At 47.1% G+C, this 20032-nt stretch overlaps 1 protein-coding gene across 9 annotated transcripts in view; it reads right to left on the bottom strand.

Moving 5' to 3' along the window:
- HERC1 (HECT and RLD domain containing E3 ubiquitin protein ligase family member 1) overlaps positions 1-20032 on the bottom strand; it is a 280539-nt gene that overhangs the window by 118872 nt on the left and 141635 nt on the right. For 8 of the 9 annotated variants that reach the window (XM_075007327.1, XM_075007334.1, XM_075007333.1 and 5 more), the window contains 5 exons: positions 7893-8077; positions 4666-4821; positions 4404-4510; positions 4079-4189; positions 3818-3994 (listed from right to left, as the gene is read on the bottom strand). In XM_075007327.1, the coding sequence (XP_074863428.1) occupies positions 3818-3994; positions 4079-4189; positions 4404-4510; positions 4666-4821; positions 7893-8077 (736 nt within the window). The remainder of the gene's footprint in view (positions 1-3817; positions 3995-4078; positions 4190-4403; positions 4511-4665; positions 4822-7892; positions 8078-20032) is intronic. The other variant, XM_075007331.1, reaches the window with a different exon arrangement.

Raw genomic sequence — 20032 nt, 5'->3', positions numbered from 1 at the left:
CAGCAGGGCCTCCGCCCCCCGGGGATCTCCGGACCGTGGGAGCAGACCGACAGATAGGTACCCCCCTCTGGTGGACACCCCTGGGCTTGAGGGGCGGGGGTAAGAGATGTGTCCAGGGCCCCCCACATGCTCACATGGCCATGGCCCCAAGGACACCAGGGCCACGGCCCTCACAGCACTGCATCAGCTCCTGCCCCCGCCCACCCCGCATGACAGTGCCATGCCCCATCGCCGGGCCAGGGGGGAGCGGAACCTCGAGGGGCCCCCGGGAGGAGGGGGTGGGACACCCCGCAGCAGCAGCATGTGATGGAGTGGGGGGAGTGCCAAAGGGAGACTCAGGCTACATATGAGCAACAAGAGCCGAATAGCTCCCAGGGGCAAAGGAGGATCCTGGGGCTATAGCTGGCAGGTGACACCTCTGCCCTGAACAAACAGGAGGGAGGAGCCGAGCTGGCTTGGAATTGGGGGGCGAGGGCGGGGCCCACAGGTACAGGCTAGGGGAAGGGGGAGCTGGAAGGCAGCCAGCCTGAGGAGGGGGAAAGCTGCATCCCAGAGGGGCACCCCTTGAGGTCTTCTCCCCAGGATGGGTTGGAAGGACTGTCTCTTCCGACAGCTGGTGCTGTCACTCCTGGGAGAAACCGGGCATCTGTGGCCTAAGAAACCTCTCCTGCTGTCAGACCCTGCGGGGTGAAGTGAGAGTCGCTCCCACCAGAGGACGGGGTGCAGGGCAGGGGGACCCCTGAACCCCATCCATCACAGCAGCATCTCCCGGGGACGAGGATGGGGAACCTGCAGCACAGGGCTGGGGGGACAAAGGCCACGGCTCGGGGCCCACACTAACGCCTGTCTCCATTCTTCTTCCCCACCTCCTCTCCTGTGTCCTGCACCTGCACCATCAGAAGGACCGGAAGAGAGCGCCGGCGAGGCATCAGTCGTCCCGGAGAGCCCTCCAGGACCATCGCTCCAGGCCAGCCCCTCAGCCGAGGGCCGACCGGCCCCACGGCGGGCTAGACGGCGGACCCCGCGCCACCAACAGCCGACGGCGACGGACCCCCAGCTGCTGGCCATCCACCGTCGGCAGCTGGAGGTCGCGGAGCAGCACCTCCAGCTGCAGGAGCGGGCGCTGGCCTGGCGCCAGGAGGCATGGGGGGCCTACATGGAGACATTTAACCGCTTGATGGACTACCTGGCCCCCCATGCCACGCCGGCCGCCACATCGCCCGCCCTGCCTGCTCCTGCAGTCCCACCACCAGCTGCTCCTCCCGTCGCCGTCCCGTCTGCTGTCGCCCCGCCACCCACCGGCGAGGGCCGGAGCGCCAAGGGACCCCTGGAGCCACCTGACGCTCGCCGGCCACCGCACCTTCCGGTCCAGCCCGCCCCCACCCAGCCACGGACCAGGCTGCGACCGCAGCGGGGCTCCCGGCCGCCAACGCCCAGTGCCAGGCTATAGGGGCGAGGGGCCCGGGACGTGGCCCCCCCCTTGTATATAGTTGGACCCTGTTCTTTTCTGCCCCCAGTTTGCCCCGTCCCCCCCATGTAAATAGTTCTCCCCTTTATCCTCCCTGGTTTTCTTTTGATTATTGAGGACTGTTGTTTCTTTGTATTGTTTTATTTTTGTACATATTGCTTTTGTTCAACATGTTTGTACATAGTTTTTGGTTCAAATATTTATTTACAGTTACAAAAAAAAGGTTCGAAAAGAAAAAAAAAAGTTTAAGTTCAGCCACAAGTGTGTGCTGTCATTTGTCCAGGACAAGTGGGAGGGGGGTGCGGTGGGGTGCTCCATGGTGTAGGCGTTGGGGCAGGAGTGTGGTGGAGGAAGGGGCGGGCAGTAGGGGGCCTGGGCAGAGTTCACCCCGCGGCCTGTTCATCAAAGTGGGTCCCATCCAGAGCCCCGAAGCAGTTGGGGAAGCCCAGGGTGGCAAAGGCGGCGATGGTGGCATCTGGGTCCCCCAGCCTCACGAGCCTGTGCAGGAGCATGGCGTTGATGGCATGCACAACCTGCAGAGAAAGCACATGGGACAGCACCAATGAGGGGTGAGCAGGGTGTGTGTGGCCCTGCCCTGCCTTGCCCTGTCCTGGCCTCCCCCTGCCCTGGCCTGCCCTCCCCCCGTGGGTTCGCTTACCTCCATGAAGACAGCCCCGACGGTGGCCTTGCCGACACCAAACTGCTGGCCCACGGATCGGTAGCTGTCTGGAGTGGCCAGCTTCCAGACAGCGATGCCGACCCATTTCTGCACTGTGAGGGCACGCCGCATGGCGGTGTCCTGGTGCCTGAGTGCGGGGGTGAGCCACTGGCACAGCTCCAGAAATGTCTGCCGGCTCATCCTGAAGTTCCTGAGCCAGCGGTCGTCGTCCCACTCCCCAAGCACCAGCCGCTCCCACCAGTCGGTGCTGGTGGGGTAGCTCCACAGCCGCCGGTGTGTGAGGCGGGGGGGGGTGCGGGGTGCTGCAGGGGTAGGGGTTGAGCCCTGCTGCCCTGGGGGCATCTCCTCCTCTGGGGCAATGAGGTGCTCAGCTGCCTCCCGCATGGCACGGAGCAGGGCAAGCCCTGCTCCTGCCGGGAGGGCTGCGTGGACCTCTGGCTGCTGCTGCTGCTGGGGGTCCATGACTGCGTCGCCCGGGGTCTGTGTGCCTATGGCTCCTCAGACCGCGTGCTGTGCAGGCTGAGTGTGTCTGGGAGGGGCCCTTTAAGGGAGCGGCTAGCTGTTGCTCCGGAAGCGCTAGTCCGCCCTGTGACCCTGTCTGCAGCTGTGCCTGGCATCCCTATTTCGATGTGTGCTACTTGGGCGTGTAGACGTTCCCTCGCTGCACCTATTTCGATGTTGGGCTGCGCAATGTCGAAGTTGAACATCGACGTTGCCGGCCCTGGAGGACGTGTAGACGCTATTCATCGAAATAGGCTATTTCAATGTCGCTACTTCGAAATTAGCTACTTCGATGTAGCGTGCACGTGTAGACGTAGCCATAGAGTGAGATATCTGTGTGGGAAGAACAATTTATGCTATTCTCTGACACATTATCAAATAGAAGAATGACACCAGGGACTGGGGTAAAAGAGATGTAAAGAACATGAGAACAGATGTGTTGGTAATAATACAACCACCAATGGACCCAGAATGGAGTTTAACAGATCATTTCTTTTACATACAGATGATTTCTAGACAAAATTTTGGCAAGAGCAAAGATTGGATAATCCAATTTTGCCATACAAATCTTGACTATGAGAGAAGATAAATCTGCAAGAAAGATCCATATTCCAAAGTCAAAACTCTAAAATGCAATTTCAAAGCATTTGGTCTAGTTACATTAAAATTGGATTTATATAAGATAGTTTTGCAAAAAAACATGAAACTTTACTAGGCCAAATACAAGATCTAGCCACCCTTTTTACCCCAATGACAAATAATAATGATAAATTTAAAAAATTAATTCCCACCCCGCCACTACCAAAAAAATATGAAAACCATTATTTTTAGAGGAGATTTTTTCCCAGGCTGCTTTAAATTGATGACTTTTATACTGACAGTAGTTTTAAAAGAAAACTACCCTCAAGAACCAAAAAGCCTAAAGGATTTCATAGCTATCAGTTCTTGGTTTGAAGCAACAACTAAGAATGCCAGTGTTATGATTAAGAGGAGCATTCAAAGCACAGTATTGTGCAGTTTATTTTAGATTGAGAACCATTCTCTAATTACTAAGTTTTGCTTCTTCTATAGTTCAGTATGTTCTTGAACATGTATTTTAAAAACAGTATGCTTCTGAAGTGAAGAAAAACTAAAGCCAGGAAGAAAGAAATGCATTTTATTCCATATACCTTCCACTGATAACACCCTGAAGTGACTCCTGTAGATGCTAGTCCATATCCTTTACCTCCACTGCCATGAGTTAAAATCTGCCCACTCTCTACTACGCAGCACTGAGCTCTCTCAGGATCAAAGGACACTTCCTGTATTGGAAGATTCTCATCCTCTTCTTCAGAGTCTCCCTGCTTCTATCAGAAATGGAACAAAATAAACGTCTCAATTATATAACTCAGCAGAATCTAACGAAAATTTTTTAAAAAAAAGACTATTACCTGCAGCTTCATTTCATGTTCTCTCTCTTTTATTTGAATTGCATATTTAGCCTGAGCTATCGGTGTCTCCCACATGCAGTCAGACAGAAGTGAGAACAATTGTTCAACAACCTGTTGTATGAGAGCATACTTCAGATCACTTTAATTCCAAACTTGTAAAAACCAATAACAGGCTTTATTATTCTGATCTATTTCATAACTAGATTAAAATCTGCAGTGAGCATCAGGCGGACAAAATTCTGAAAATCTGCCATGCACTACTGAATTAAAATTTTTATATTTACTGTACAAAACAGCTTCAAAGTTTATTTTAAAATATATAAACCTGAGCCATCTGATCATCTTCAACACCAGATTCACAGGCAGGCAACACAGCTTCTAATACATGAAGTGCAAGAAGTCTGGTCCTTAAGTTGCCCACTAAGGGTACTCCTACAAGAAGAAAACAACAACTGAAATATGCTGAGTAAAAATACAACAACAATCATCATAACAGATTTACAATAATCAATTTTTAACTCAGTATTGCATAAGTAACATTTATATTGGAAACAACACACACAAAATCCATTTTGTAGAGATCCTACCTGAACAACACTTCTGAGATGCAATATTAAGAAGCACCTCTGTCCACTTTGGAGAAGCCATTTTTGATTGAATGGCTTTTGAAGAAACAACTCTTCGCAAAAAGACTAAAAAGTCTCCCAGGTGCAATTCCGCTGCATGTTGCTTTCTGAGTGCAGCTGAAGATTAAAATAAAGTTATTGCTAAATATTCTAAGCGATTAATTTCTATACCTTCAGTAAAGAAGCTATATACACACAATATTTAGGTCATGAGAAAAAAGTCACACACAGTTGGTGTTGCGGGCCGGCTTAAGATTGTGAGAACAGTGAGAGCCCAGAACAGATTGCCACCAACCTCAGCTTCCAAGCTGTATTGTAAGGCTGTAAAATGTGAAACTAGCAGATCATAACTAAAGTACACTCTCGGAGTTGTGAACACCTTAGAATGGAGGTTGTTCACTACTGAAATGTTCACAATTCAGACCAAACATTGTTCTTTAAAAAATCTGCAACTGAACATTGACTTAATACAGCTTTAAAACTTTACTGGAAAGAAGAAAAATGCTATCTTCCTTTTTTAGTTCTCTTAAAAAGTAGTTTACATTTAGCACTGTACTGTGTTTTCTTTTTTGGTTTCTGCTACTGCTTGACTGTGGACTTCTGGTTCCAAATTAATTGTGTGGTTGACTAGTCGGTTCATAATTCTGGTGTTCATAATTCTGGTTCTTTTGTATTCAAAATTGGTCATGTGTGTTTTATGGAATACAGACTAACTTTTAAAATGAATTAGGTTTATAACTATATGCACAATTACCATAACCGCACAAAGTATTTTGCATGCAGATGGCAATAATTAGCTAACTGTATGTGCAAACAATGGCATACCTACTTAAAAATCAGGCACGAAACTTTTAGTATTTGCAAACTGTATATAGCAGTCTAATTGCCTGGATGCATCTTATATTTTGGGTATATTAAAGCATTTATATTTGAAAAATAAGTGTTTAAGCATGTTATGCACTTGAGTACAAGGTGTTTTGAGCAGTTTTAAGACATTATTAGCAATCTATTAAGTTGCTGGACTATAATATTCTACAATAATTGATTAACCATTTATTGCTATTCATAAAATTGCCCATAATATAAAATGTCACTAATTGTCTTAAGAGGCTCTTTCTTCCCCTTTTAAATGGATTTTTGATCCAAAACTCTTAAGTTCACCTTTGCTCCTGACTTACCTAAGCTGATACTATCGTTTTAACTAGTTGATGACTGTTTAAAATGAAAATATAAAAATTGTTTTCTATCCTAGACAAACTGGAGGATTGCACCAAACGTCATCTGAGGTGGTTCAACAGGGACAAGTGCAGAGTCCTGCACATGGGATGCAAGAATCCCAGAGCAATACTACAGGCTGGGGTCTGGCTGGCTAAGCAGAAGTTTGGCAGAAAAGGATTTAGGGATTACGGTGCATGAGAGGCTGGGTATGAGTCTACAGTGTGCCTTTGCAGCCAAGAAGGCTAATGGCATATTGGGGTGAATTAGTAAGAGAATGTCAGCAAAACTAGGGAAGTGATTATTCCCCTTTATTCCACACTAGTGAGGCCACATCTGGAGTGCTGCATCCAATTCTGGGCCTTCCATTACAGAAAGGATGTGGATGCACTAGAGAGAATCCATCAGAGGGCAACAAAAATGACTAGGGAGCTGGAGTACATGACCTATGAAGAGAAGCTGAAGGATTTGGGTTTAATTAGTCTACAGAAAAGAGTGGAGGCAGAGGGAAGATTTGATAGCAGCCATCAACTACCTGAAAGTGGGTGGAGAGGTCCAAAGAGGAGGTAGACAGGCTGTTCTCTACGGTGACAGAACAAGGAGCAATTGTTTCAAGTTGCAGTGCAGGAGGTCTAAGCTGGACCTTAGAAAAAACTATTTTATTAAGAAGGTGGTAAAGTACTGGAATGGGTTACCTAGGGAGGTGGTGGAGTCTCTGTTCCTAGAGGTTTTTAAGGCCCAGCTTGACAAAGACGTGGTTGGTCCTGCTTTGGGCAGAGGGTTGGACTCAGTGAGCTCCAGAGATCTCCTCCAGCCCTAGGAGTCTATGATCTTAAAACATAACCAACAGTACTAGTCCATAGCACAAAACTATGACAGGGTGGCACTCCTAGATCTGACACTCTCTGGCCTGTATCCCTCATCCTTCCCCTCAGCAGCCCCTGTGCGGGAGCAGGTCTAAGGGTGGCATCTGCCACACCCCAATTCCCAGGGACCAGAGCCAGCTTTCCCCTGCAGCCCCGCAAGGCGGGGTCCAGCTTCCTCCAGCAGTCCTGCAGGTTTGGAGCTGTGTCCCCAAAGCAGGCCAGAGCTAGCTTCCTCTGGCAGTCCTGGGCATGGGCGATAGTTTGGCACCAGCTGAAGGTAGGGGAGCTGCGCAGTGGAGAAGGACTGGGTGTGTGGTGGCAGTGGTTTGGGACCCTCTGGCAGGGAACTTCCCTGGTCCAGCATTCTCTTGTCCGGGACCACTCAGGTCTTGATCATGCTGGACCAGGGAGGTAGAACCTGTACTTAAAAAGAAAAACAGCTGTGAGTTGCCAAATATCTATCATCTCAAATTAAGTAAAATTCCATAAGCTTTTTTGAACACATAATTTTCTTAAACATTGAATATTTTATATCACATTATACAAAATGGGTTCTTTAGGAGACAATATTTTATTTAAAAATTTGCACATTATAAGCACTTTTTTCTTAAAAACTGACTATAGACCATTGCGTATAAAGGTTAGGATAAGTTTTTCACATCAAATCTCTCTGCAGCAGGTTCATAGCTATAGAAATTTTAAAATATGGAATGAATGTGAACTATGCCATAGCAATAAGCAGAGAGGAAACCAGAGGATAATTTTGTCTATATTATCGAAAAGTAGGATCCTTAAATTAAAGCTGTGCTAACCACTATCACAATCTTATTTTCTGGAGGGGAATAATATTCTTTTCCTAACCATGGAAAGGGCCCAGTTCTCTACTGCCTTATACTGTGGTTAGTCCTTTACATATATGCCAAATGGGTGTAACACTTATGTAAGTGGAGCATTCTTATTCAGTAGCATTTTATTCTATATTGAACAGGTAGAAAAGACCATCCAAAAAAGACAAGATAGTGGAAAGTTAGACTGTTATAGTCATCCCGCTACTCTTTTTAAGAGAAAATTAATTCTAATATAACAAAAATGTCATAAATGTGGTACCTCTGAAGTCTCTCCTCTCATTATCTCCATCTGGATCTAACTTTTTTTCTTCTTCCTCATCTTCACCTTCTCCAAAGGAAGCCATAAGCATCACACCAGCTTGTGACAATAGATTCTTCAACTGACTGCACAGCAAATCCAGCAAAGACTGGACCACTTTGGGGCTCAATTTATCTGCATAAGTTCTTTGGGAAAAATGTAAAAATTAGAATATTTTAGAGCTCATTTTAAGATATATGCATTACAAAGTACTCTCACTATGCATACTTTCAGTACACATGAAAATGAGGCCCTAATGTAGCACAGGCCACAAGAAGTTCTAGTGCAATTAGTCACATCCCTTGATTCTGCCAATAAACCTTCCCTCTAACTTTCGTAACTCTTTTATTCCACTCCTCAGTCTCATTTTAGCAAGATTTATTAGTGATCTTAAATTATTTAATGTTTCATGGTGTGGTGAATAAAGATTAGATGAGACCAGCCAACTCATTTTCATTAATGATAAACTAGGACCTGAACCCCCAGTTTTAAGAAAGTAAATGTGATTACAGTTTAGTTGTATAACTATTAAACATAATGGGAGCCTTTCCATTGACTTCAATGGGTCCTGGATCAACTCTTCAGTGCATGAAATCATATGACCACCACAACCCCAAAACAGTGCTTCTTAATGACAGATTGACAGCTGATTTTTACCCTTCATAAACATTTAAATAAAAGTGATACACAATTAATATTTAAAAGGAGTATTCTTGATCAAAACAAAAACAAAAATCCCAGTTACCTACCCTTCTATCTCTCATTTTTCAAGATGTGTTGCTCATGTCTATTACATTTAGGTGTGTTCACACTGCATGCACAATTGTCAGATTTTTTTTCCCTTAGTGGTACTCCCTACAGTGTTGCCTTTATGATTGCACATATATACTCCTACAGTTTCCCCCCATATCTCCCAGTTCCTTCTTACTGAGCATGCTGATGAAGTGGGTGGGTTTGGAATGGACATGAGCAACACACCTCTAACAACAACATTTATGAAAGGTAGGCAACTTTTTTCCTCGCGTTATTGCCCATTTTCATTCTGTTTAGGTGAATCCACAACCAAAGGGACTGACAAAGGTGGGGTTGTGGACTAGTGAAAGGGACCAACATACAGATGACTGCCTTCTGGAGCCACACCACCAGAAAATCCAGCACATGGGGAGACATGTGACCAGTGAGTCTAATGGGTGGCTGTTGGGCCTGTGCACATGGGCCTACCATGCTTGTAGCGGGCACAATCTGAGCTTGGAGTGCTGCACCACAGAAATACACACCATCATTTGACCCAACAGTCTCATACAATTTTTGGCAGTTGTAATGGGGGACAGACATAGCCCCTTTACTAGGTCCGCTATAGCTCTGAACCTCTGACTGGCTAGTGATGTCCTTACTGGAGTCAAATCCAACAGGGCCCCTACAAAGTCTATCTGCTGAGTGGGTACCGATGCCAGCTTGGCCTTGTTCAGGATTAATCCTAGGCGATGAAATGTCACATGAACTAATGCCACATTCTTCAGTACCTGGGATTTTGGACTTGCTCTTATGAGTCAGTCATCAGGTATGGGAACACTTGAACACACCTTTTTCTGAGAAAAGCAGCCACCATACGTTGGGTGAAAAACCAAGGAGCCGTAGAGAAGCCAAACAGAAACATCATAAACTGATAGCATGAATGACCAACCATAAACCTGAAAAAATTCCTGTGTTCTGAGAAGATCAAAATATGAAAATAAGCATCTTTTAGGTCAAGGGCAGCATAACCGTCCCCTAGGTTGAAGGCAGGAATAATGGAAGCCAATGTCACCATTTATTGAACTCTGCCTTTTGAATGAAGGCGTTGAACTCTCTTAGGACCAGCGTGGGCCGCAACTGCCCTTGGCTGTCAAGATTAGGAAATGACAAAAATTGAATCTCTAGTAAGTACAGGCCCAGTATGAGGCCTTAGGCCTGAACTAAAGTAATGGTCAAGACTTTGCTAACAGAAAGCAAAGTCCAGCTGTGAGCTAAAGGAATGCATTGCTCACAGACGTTGGCAAGAAGAGGGTTGATGCTGCATAAACATATCTACCTAGCATATTGAAGTATGAACATGGTACCAGAACACCCTACCCTGGAACATTCCACAGATAACAAACAACAGGCCGACCCATCCCAATGACAGGGGCAAAAAGGTAATATGAGGGATAGAGTTGTTTTGTTCGAACCAACACGTACAAGGTAAGAGGCGGCACCTGACTACGTAGAAGGGTTGTACCTCAGTACGTCAGGAGTGATGCGTAAATTGTTTGTTCCAGTGTATAAGAATGTACTCCTGGGGTGTGGGCTGGGTCCGGCCGAGGGGGCAGTGGAAAGTCCTGCCACTGACTGAGCCAAGTCCATTGATCGTGGGTGCATATTTGTAGCATGCCCTGACTTAGACTAAGAAGTCTACAGGGAACTACTATTGTGTCCAATATGGCAATAAACCTGGCCGACCTTACGAGACTCTTTGGTCATTGGGGGTTCTCTTCTGGTCTGCCGTGTCGGCTATCTGCAGAGCTGGGGCAGTGCACAGAGGGAACACACGCATGCAGCCGAGTGATACCACCACTGGAGAGAGCAGAGAACCACCCTGGTAGCATCTGACAACACTGGTGACCCCGACCGCTGATCTGGTGAGTAAGAGAGCTGCCCGCTATAGGAATCGCGATCTAACATGGCAGAAAACCTCAAGCTAGGGAACTCCCTGATCCCTTCCCTTATGATCCCCACGGAGTTTGATAACTCTTGGACCCTCTGGATTGCCAGTAAAGGGGGCCAATATGAATTTAAAAAAGAGTGGGGAAACATGGACTGGCATATGTAGAGCTATGGTAGAAACTGAGGCTCTGAAAAATAGTAATAAAAATAAAAAAGCAAGAACTTTGCAACTTATGTCTATGGCCGTGAGATGGCTTAGACAGCATGCTGGCCTGCTGGCCAAACAAGTAATGGAAAAAACAGGGGAAGTAGAAGAGGTAACCTGGGCAGTCGAGCACTGGAAAGCCCAAGCTCTTTTAGCAGGGCAGCAGGCGGTCCAGACTCGCGATATGCTCGAGCAAGTAAAGCAGGAAAATAAACAATTGGAGACAGCTGTAGAAAACCTGCAGAAGCGAGAAGTGCCGTCCCCTGGTGTTCAACGTAATTCAGGTGCTGTTATAGTGCCCGAGGAATGGGGACAGAAATGGAAACAGGTGGCTCTTGCCAAATTAAGAGACGGAACTTGGGACAGTTGGGATGGGCGTTGCAATGGGCACCTGTGGAATGGCCCTGCTGACCCATCCTTTCGTGACCCACAGGCAGGGGCTACTGCACCGCAACCGCCACCTTATGATGTAAGCCAGGTTCTGGATAAGCCCTCCCCAAAACCTAGATCAATTCCAGTAAAAACAGGAGAAATGGGTGAAAATGGGATGGAAAGCCCCACTGAAAAGCCTATTCCCCACCTTTACCCCGATGCTACCCTGCAGTCACCTAGCCCTCCTGCATTAAAGATATGGGATGAAGTGGAAACTGTAACGAAAAACTTAACTGATCATTTGAGGAAACCATGGCCCTGCTGTAACTATGCAGAAAGGGAGAGAGATCAGGAACCTACCCCCCATCCACCATGCGTGAGCGGCTTAACAGCCAGGGTCGACGCTTTAAAGATTAATGAACTAACTGCGCTAGCTGCAGCTGTTGGACCTCCCCCCTCTGAAAATTTCAATGAGTTTCTGGCATGGCTCCATAAAGGCTCACAGTTACTCAAAGCAGTAGGGATTGACATGTTGCAGGAACCAATCTTGGTGCAAACCCTGTTGGGACCCCTGAACTGTCATACCCTCGGTTTTGATGATGATGTTGCACAGATGCTTAAACGTGTGGTTCAGAAGCACTTTAAGTTGTCCAGTGAGTTAGCTACTCTCAAAGGAATTGCAAGATTGCTGGGGGAGGCTCCAGCCAAATTGGCAGACAGAATTCAAACTTATCTCAGATTAACAGCAGGGTCTGCTAACGTGGAAGATTTGAAGCAAATTGTTTTGGAGGTGCTGCCTCCCGGTGTGTTAGACTGGATGAATGCTTGGTGTGAGAATGGAGATAAAGAGATACCTTGGGACGAATGGATTGCAAAGGTGGAGACAACAATTAAGCAGCAGGAAGAAACTCCTGTTAATGAGCTGTGTACTCAGTTAGGACAATGGAAGACAGAGGGTCCTGGATACTCTCCCCGTGGTCGTGGCCGGGGTTGGAGAGGTCATGGACCAAGTAGAATTAGAAGAGGTGATAGAGAGAGTTCGTGGGTACCTCCTGGAGTTCTAAAACAGGAAAACTTGAACCTGAAAGGAAAGATTGAGAGGCTGCAGGCACAGCTGCAGGCATGTATGATTGACAAGGAGTCTCAACAGGAAAAAGATAAGACGGAGACGAAGGTAGCCAGGGTGACGGTCCTGACATCAGGACTGAACGACCCAATCGCTACTGATACAGTAGCATAGGACACCCCTATCCTCGACTCAGAATGCATCTTCCAGCAACCCATGACGGTAGATGTATGGGGACACCCCCATTTAAGCATTCGAGTCAGGGAAGGGCTAGTAGATTTTCTATTGATACGGGGGCTGAAATTCCTACAGTAAAAGACAGTTTTGATGCATATCCAGTTGGAGAGTCAGTGCAAATACAAGGAATATCTGGAACTAACCAAATGTATAATGTTAAAACCCTTCCCCTCCAGTTTGGGATGCATACCATTCACGAGAAGCGCGCTATTGCAGGGAGAGAGAATCTAATTGGGGCAGAAACCATTAAACGACTGGGATTAATTTTGGACTTTCCAAACGTGTATTAGACAAACTCTCACTGTAATGCAAGGTATAACTGATATCAATCTAATCCCTATGGGACTGGATGCACAGACAGTAAAAGCAATAAAGCCTAAACAACCACCTCCCGCACCAAAAGGCTGGGAGAGCTGGTGGACTGAAATTCACACCATCTGTGGAGCGGACTCCCTAGATACGGGTAAAATGCAGACCTCTGTTACATTGGAGGGAGATACACCCCCATTTATAAAGCAGTACCCAATACCTCAGGAAGCAAAGGACTCATTAAGGCAAGTAATAACAGAATTGGAAAAACGAAATTTAATCAGAAGGTGTTCAGTGCCTAACGCGGCACCAATTTCGCCAGTCAAAAAACCTGATGGTACATGGAGATTAACTATTGACTATTGGGGGTTAAACAAGACTGCCAAACGGGGAGCTCCCATGGTGGCAGCTTACCCCGAACTGTTGGAGGTGGTCACCCCGACATGAAGTGGTTCTCAGTACTTGATGTGGCAAATGGCTTTTGGAGTCTACCTTTAGACCCAGAGTCTCAGTATCAAACATCTTTTGTATTCCAAGGTATGCAATACTGCTGGAATGTTTTGCCAATGGGGTACTGTGACGCACCAACAATTTTTCATACAGTAGTGAGAAATATGTTGGAGAAAGAGGGGCTAGTATAAACGGGAAGAATTGTTCAGTATGTACATGACATTTTAATAGTCAGTAAAACAGAGCAGGAGCATGAAGAGTTACTGAAACAGCTGTTGACCAGCTGCCAAGCTTATGGCTTAAAACTTAACCCCTCGAAGTCTCAGACTAAACAGAGAGAAGTGCAGTATCTGGGAATTCAACTCAGTTCTGGGGGAAGGTCTGTGGATAAGGAAAGAGTAAAATGCACTGTTAACCTACCCATGCCGGTAGACACCAAGTCTCTGCAGTCCTTTCTGGGACTCACTAACTTTTGCAGAGACTTTATGGTAGGACATGCAGAAAAGGCAGGTCCCCTGTATGAGGTACTTAAAAGACCACATTGGACCTGGACAGAAGAGGCAACTAAGGCATGGGAAAGTCTAAAACAGGGATTGATGGAGGCACCTACCTTAGCCGCCCCTAATGACGACTTCCCCTTTGTACTGTATCCTAGTGTTAAGAATTTCTGTATTGTTAGTATGCTAACCCAGGATACAGGTGCTGGGGAAAGACCCATTGCGTATTACAGCAGAGCATTAACTAGTCCAGAGAGCAAACTGGGTGTGTGTGAGCAAACGGCCCTTGCTGCGTACTGGACATTACAAAAATCCCAGGCAATTGTTAGAGCAAGCAAGGTGATTGAGTAACTTTCCCAGTGCATGGTGACTTTTTACAGTCAGGAAAATCTGTCTAAAGGACATGTGAGAGTTGATAAAGCCATTCAGTGGGTCTTTGCTCTCATGTCAGAGAATGTTCAGTTAGTCACACTGAAAGACACAGAAATATCTGTGTGGGGATTAACTGTGAATGGTAGAGAACATGTATGTGAGACTCAAAGAGAATCTAAGGCGCATCCTGTGTTTAAAACAGCCGCTGTGGATGGTAGGGCCAGGCATCTTGTGGATTAATAACGTACCTACCGTTCCCTTGGGAACAAGATTCCTGTTCATAAATCCACCAAGTGATCCGGTCATACTGTCTTTGTTAAATAGGGATTATAACCAGGAAGAGCCAGTGAAAAAGGAATAGATGCGGCTGATATGACTGGTCCTATATCAGGAACTATGGCTATGAAGCATTGATGCTTAAAAAAAAAACAACATTTTGTATGTGTAAGGGAGAAGCGAGTGTTGTTTTGTATTTTTACAGGTTAAGATGCCAACATGGATATGGACCTTGGCAGGCATTTTGGTGATAGTCCAAGACTCGAAGGGACTGCTTGATGTCATTAAGATCAACTGAACACATTCGGTAACCAGGACCTTCCAGGTCGAGACAGCAGATAACCCTGCTGGATGGGAGACAGCAAGTCAGCAGCACCCTATTGGGACTGCATTAAAGCTGGTGTGTGAAACTCAAGGAAAGCGACAAATGAAAAACATCCTCAGGTTTTCGCCCTTCCCGATTCTGATGGCGTGGGGATGGACACTTAAAAACGGCAGCCAAACTCAACGTGTTCCCATCCCAAAGCTTGAAAATGCACGAAGACAAATTGAAAAGGAACTGACTTTAAGTAAAGAGACACGGGGAGTATGCATGCTGCTGGAAGGTTAATGTTGTTGTTAACTGTAAAGCCATTGATATTATCGCCCATCCTCACCCAGGTAGTACACCACAACCCCATGAACATAATACAAACAAGGAAAGGAAACGAGCAACTCTGGATATGGAGCACGCTCTAGTGGCGCCAAAGCAAATTATGGAGGTATATCTTACAGGTATGGTGGGGGAGGATCTTACTCTAACATGCATTATACAACCACACTTGCTTCAAACCAATACAGCATATTGGTTTCGAGCAATAAACCCAGTAATCAGTTACATTGAATGACAGAATAACATATGGGGATTGGCTAAATAGGGTGGAATTTACAAATGTGCAAAATAAGTGGAGTGCATCTATTTGCATTCGCAATATACAATTAAGGGATGCAGGTACATACACAGGGACTTGGTCTATAACCCCAAGTACCAGTAAATGTATTTACCATGTGCAGGTCTGTGAGGATGCCTGTCCTACAACAGCCCCAACACCATCCCCTTCCCCCCCTCCACACATTGATACTACCCCAAAGGAAGGATGCCCATTTATACAACCAAGGCCCACCTCAGGAATCTTCCTACACCCCACGACAGAATACATGGTGGAGAACGTAGGATGGCTGTATACGCCACTTAGACTGGATTTTGCAGGTATGGCCATGCCAAGGCAATGTCCCAACCATTATAAGGATTGGTTTAACTCTGAGATGCAAATACAGCTACGACTTTGGAAGAGCTCTCAAATTACCCCACAACAACATAGAGACAGATGGAATATACTGGGAACAGCCCTGGGCGGGTCTAGCCTTGGCATGTCCCTATGGAACTCAGCAGATATTGAAAATCTCAATTTAAAAATCAACACTGTGGTGAATGGAATAGGCAAAACAGTTAAAACTGGGGGGAGGGATTAGTAGTCTATTACTGGATCAGCATGCAATCACTATTGACAATATGCATTTAACTGCACAAGGGTTTAAACACCTAAATGCTACTATTTTGTCTCTTATCAACAGCACACAAAACAATGACGTTTCACTGACATGTGCCTGCACAGCCTATGGCAATAGGGTAATAGAGATTGTACAGCAAAGTTTGCTACAGTTACAGCTTCAAAACTGGCCACATATCTTAGACCGGGCATCCATCACGAACCAAATACAACAAAAGGGCATAAATCACATGAGACCTATCTTTCTGTAATTTGCTAAATTTGATAAAATCCCACGACAGAATCATGAGGAGCACAAGAGTATAAACCTCATAATGGCAGTGCCTAGATGGGTACAAGAGCCAGTTAAGGTTTACTATGCAAATAATGTAGGGACGTTGGTAAATAAGACATATGTGCAACATTACCCCACTGTGCGCTTGGTAACTGAAACTGGCTCAGAAGTTAATCAAGCGTGTTGCGTGAAATATAATGGATGGTGGTTGTGTGAGTGCTATGCCAAAATTGACATTAATGCCACTAAAAAGGGCTGGGCACGATTAGTACCAAAGGAATTAGTTGCAGAGTTGGTGTGAATTCAAGACATGGCTTGTACCATAGGGTTTCATAATTTCTCCATAAATGGCAATATCTGCCTCACAAGTGAGGAAGGATTCTGTGTGCCTGTGCCAAGCACCATACAAATAGGAGCCCATGCCTTTTGGCCAACAAGAAAGAGTAATGCTGTCAGTGAAATGATCATCCTACGTGAATGCTTACAAAACTTGTTAATTGACCTGTTTCCCCCCATGAATTTCTTACAGCTAGATATACATGACTTGGTTGCAAGAACTAAGGAATCCCTAATACCAACAGCCCAATTGATTCAACAGCAGATAAGTGAAATTGATGCGGTGCACAGAGAGGTGGAAACACCCCAGTGGGCGATTCCAGAGGATGTGACTTTACATCCAGTGGTCCGCACTCTAAGTGTATTCCTAATGGGGATCCAGGCACTAACTGTTGTGTTGATAGGAATGTGCTGCTACATGATCCATCAGACAAAGAAAGCTAAGTTACAAGGTCGAGTAAACAAAGGAATGGAAATGGCAATCAACACTGCTGTGGTACACCCAAACAATCATTCCATGGAGTGAGAAGTTAAAGCACAATAACCTACATTGGTATAAACACAAAGTTATAAGACCTATATTCTATATATTCCACATATCCATAATCTACACTGGTATATCATGAAGTTATAGGACCTATATTCTATATATTCCATATGCACATTTATTCCATAACACACATTTGTATCTTTGGGATAGAAAAGTTACTCACCGTAGTAACGGTGGTTCTTCGAGATGTGTCCCAGTGGGTGCTCCACAATAGGTGTCGGGCTTGCCCGGCGCCGCAGATCGGATCTTCCAAGCAGTTTCTGCCGGACCGTGCATGCGCCGGCTCGCGCCGCTCCCTTGCGCGCTCCTGGCCACGTGCGCGATCCGGTCCCCGCCAGTTCCTCGACCAACCGCCTCGGGTGCCCCGGCAAAACACTAACAGAGATCCAAAGCGGGGAGGATGGGCGGGTAGTGGAGCACCCACGGGGACACATCTCGAAGAACCACCGTTACTACGGTGAGTAACTTTTCTTTCTTCTTCGAGTGTCCCTGTGGGTGCTCCACATTAGGTGACTACCCAGCAGTAACCCAAGATAGGAGGTGGGTAATCGGATTATGTGCAGCTTGTCCCCGAGAGGACCGCTGCAGAGAGACGGGTATCCTCTTGGAATACCCTGTGAAGGGCGTAATGTTTGGCGAAGGTGTCGTAGGATGACCAGGTCGCCGCTCTGCAAATGTCTTTTAACGCAACGCCCTTGAAAAAGGCTGTTGATGCCGCCACCGCCCTAGTGGAATGAGCCCTGGGAGTGGCCGCTAAAGGAGTCTTTTTGAGCTCGTAGCACATTTTTATGCAGGATACAATGTGCTTCGAGATTCTCTGCGAGGAGAGACCTTCTCCTTTCGATTTGGGAGCGAGGCAGACTAGGAGTCTATCCGTTTTCCGGAAGGACTTGGTCCTGTCTACGTAGAAGGCTAGCGCCCTCCTCACGTCCAGGAGGTGTAGGCGCGCCTCTTCATTGGAGTTATGAGGCTTTGGATAAAACGAGGGTAGAACAATAGGTTCGTTAATGTGAAACTCGGAAGAAACTTTGGGAACAAAGGCTGGATGCAGCCGTATGGTTACCGCCTCCTTGGAAAAAACAGTGCAGGGTGGCGTTGCCATGACTGCCGCGAGCTCGCTCACCCTACGAGCTGACGTAATTGCAAGAAGAAAGGTCGTCTTTATTGTAAGGAGGCGGAGGGGAACCGTGGCCAAGGGCTCGAACGGTGGTCCCATTAGCGTGGTAAGCACCAGGTCCAAGTTCCACGAAGGTGGAATCGGTTTCCGAGGGGGGTATAGGTTTACCAACCCTTTGAGGAACCTGGTAACCATAGGGTGGGCGAACACCGTGTGCCCTTCCTCCTCATGTCTGAACGCCGAGATGGTGGCAAGGTGGACCTTCAACGAGGATAGCGAGAGTCCTCCTCTCTTGAGGTCCAGTAAATACTCTAGTATTGTAGGTATAGGCACCAAAAGGGGGGCCAGCTGTTTGGTAGAACACCAAGCCGTGAAGCGAGTCCATTTTTGCTTGTAGGTCTTCCTGGTGGAAGTCCTCCTGTTACTTTCTAGGACTTGCTGTACTTCCACTGTGCATGTGCTCTCTAGGGAGCTGAGCCATGGATTAACCACGCTTGCAGTCGCAGGCTTTGGGGGTGCGGGTGCACTATGGACCCCTGGGCTTGCGTGAGCAGATCCGGCGCCACCGGAAGAGGCATCGGTGGACGGTCCGACATGCGCAGGAGTAGGGGGAACCATTGTTGGCGATCCCACATTGGGACTATCAGGATCATCTGGGCCCTTTCCCTCCTGGCTTTCTGCAAGACTTTGTGGATCAGCACTGTGGGAGGAAACGCATAAAGCAGGGGGCCCCTCCACGGGATCGCGAACGCATCCCACAGGGACCCCCATCCCAGTCCTGCCCTGGAGCAGAATCGTGGGCACTTCTTGTTGTGCTGAGTGGCAAACAGGTCTATTTGGGGAAAACCCCATGCGTGGAAAATCGGCCGTAGCAGATCGGGACGGATCTGCCACTCGTGTGTGAGTGCAAAACGCCTGCTCAGCTGGTCTGCCTTCACATTGTGCGCACCCGGCAAGTATGAGCCTTTCAAGATTATATTGTTGGCGATGCACCAGTTCCATGAGCGGATTGCTTCCGCGCATAAGGCACGGGATCGAGCTCCTCCTTGCCTGTTTATATAAAACATGGTGGAGGTATTGTCTGTACTGATCCCGACGACTTTGCCTTGTATGTGGTCTCGAAAGTGTCTGCTGGCGTTGAACACTGCTCTGAGCTCCAGTATATTTATGTGTAGTGACTGTTCCGTGGGTGACCACAGTCCTTGAGTCACCTCTTCGCCCATGTGCGCTCCCCACCCTATGAGGGAGGCATCTGTAGTGAGAAAAACCGATATTTGCGGCTGGTGGAAGGGTACCCCTGTTAGCAGGTTCCTGGGGTTTACCCACCATTGTAGGGATTTGCGCACCCCGGCTGTGGACGACACCACCCTGTGAACGGTGTGTACTGCCGGTTTGTATACACTCGCCAGCCAGTGCTGCATGCTGCGCATGTGTAACCTGGCGTTCTGTACTACGAACGTCGCCGCTGCCATGTGGCCCAGCAGCTGCAAGCACGTCAAGACCGGCACTGTAGGGCTGAAGGCGATGACCTGCACGAGGGAACCGATGGCCCGAAAGCGAGCCTCTGGTAGATATACTCTCGCTGTAACAGAGTTTATGCAAGCCCCTATGAACTCTATGTCCTGTGTGGGGTCTATTTTTGATTTTGCCAGATTGATAACCAGGCCGAGTGAAGAGAACGTGTTTGCTGTGACGCGCATCATGCGCAGAACCTCCCCCTTCGAGGCCCCTTTGAGCAGGCAGTCGTCCAGATACGGGAAAATAAATACCCCCTGTCTGTGCAGGTAGGCTGACACCACTGCCAAGGT

This window comes from Carettochelys insculpta, chromosome 12, assembly GCF_033958435.1.
Source record: "Carettochelys insculpta isolate YL-2023 chromosome 12, ASM3395843v1, whole genome shotgun sequence".
NCBI classification, from domain to species: domain Eukaryota; kingdom Metazoa; phylum Chordata; order Testudines; family Carettochelyidae; genus Carettochelys; species Carettochelys insculpta.
Note: the sequence above shows the minus strand (reverse complement) of the source record. Positions and strands in the feature narration are given on the sequence as shown.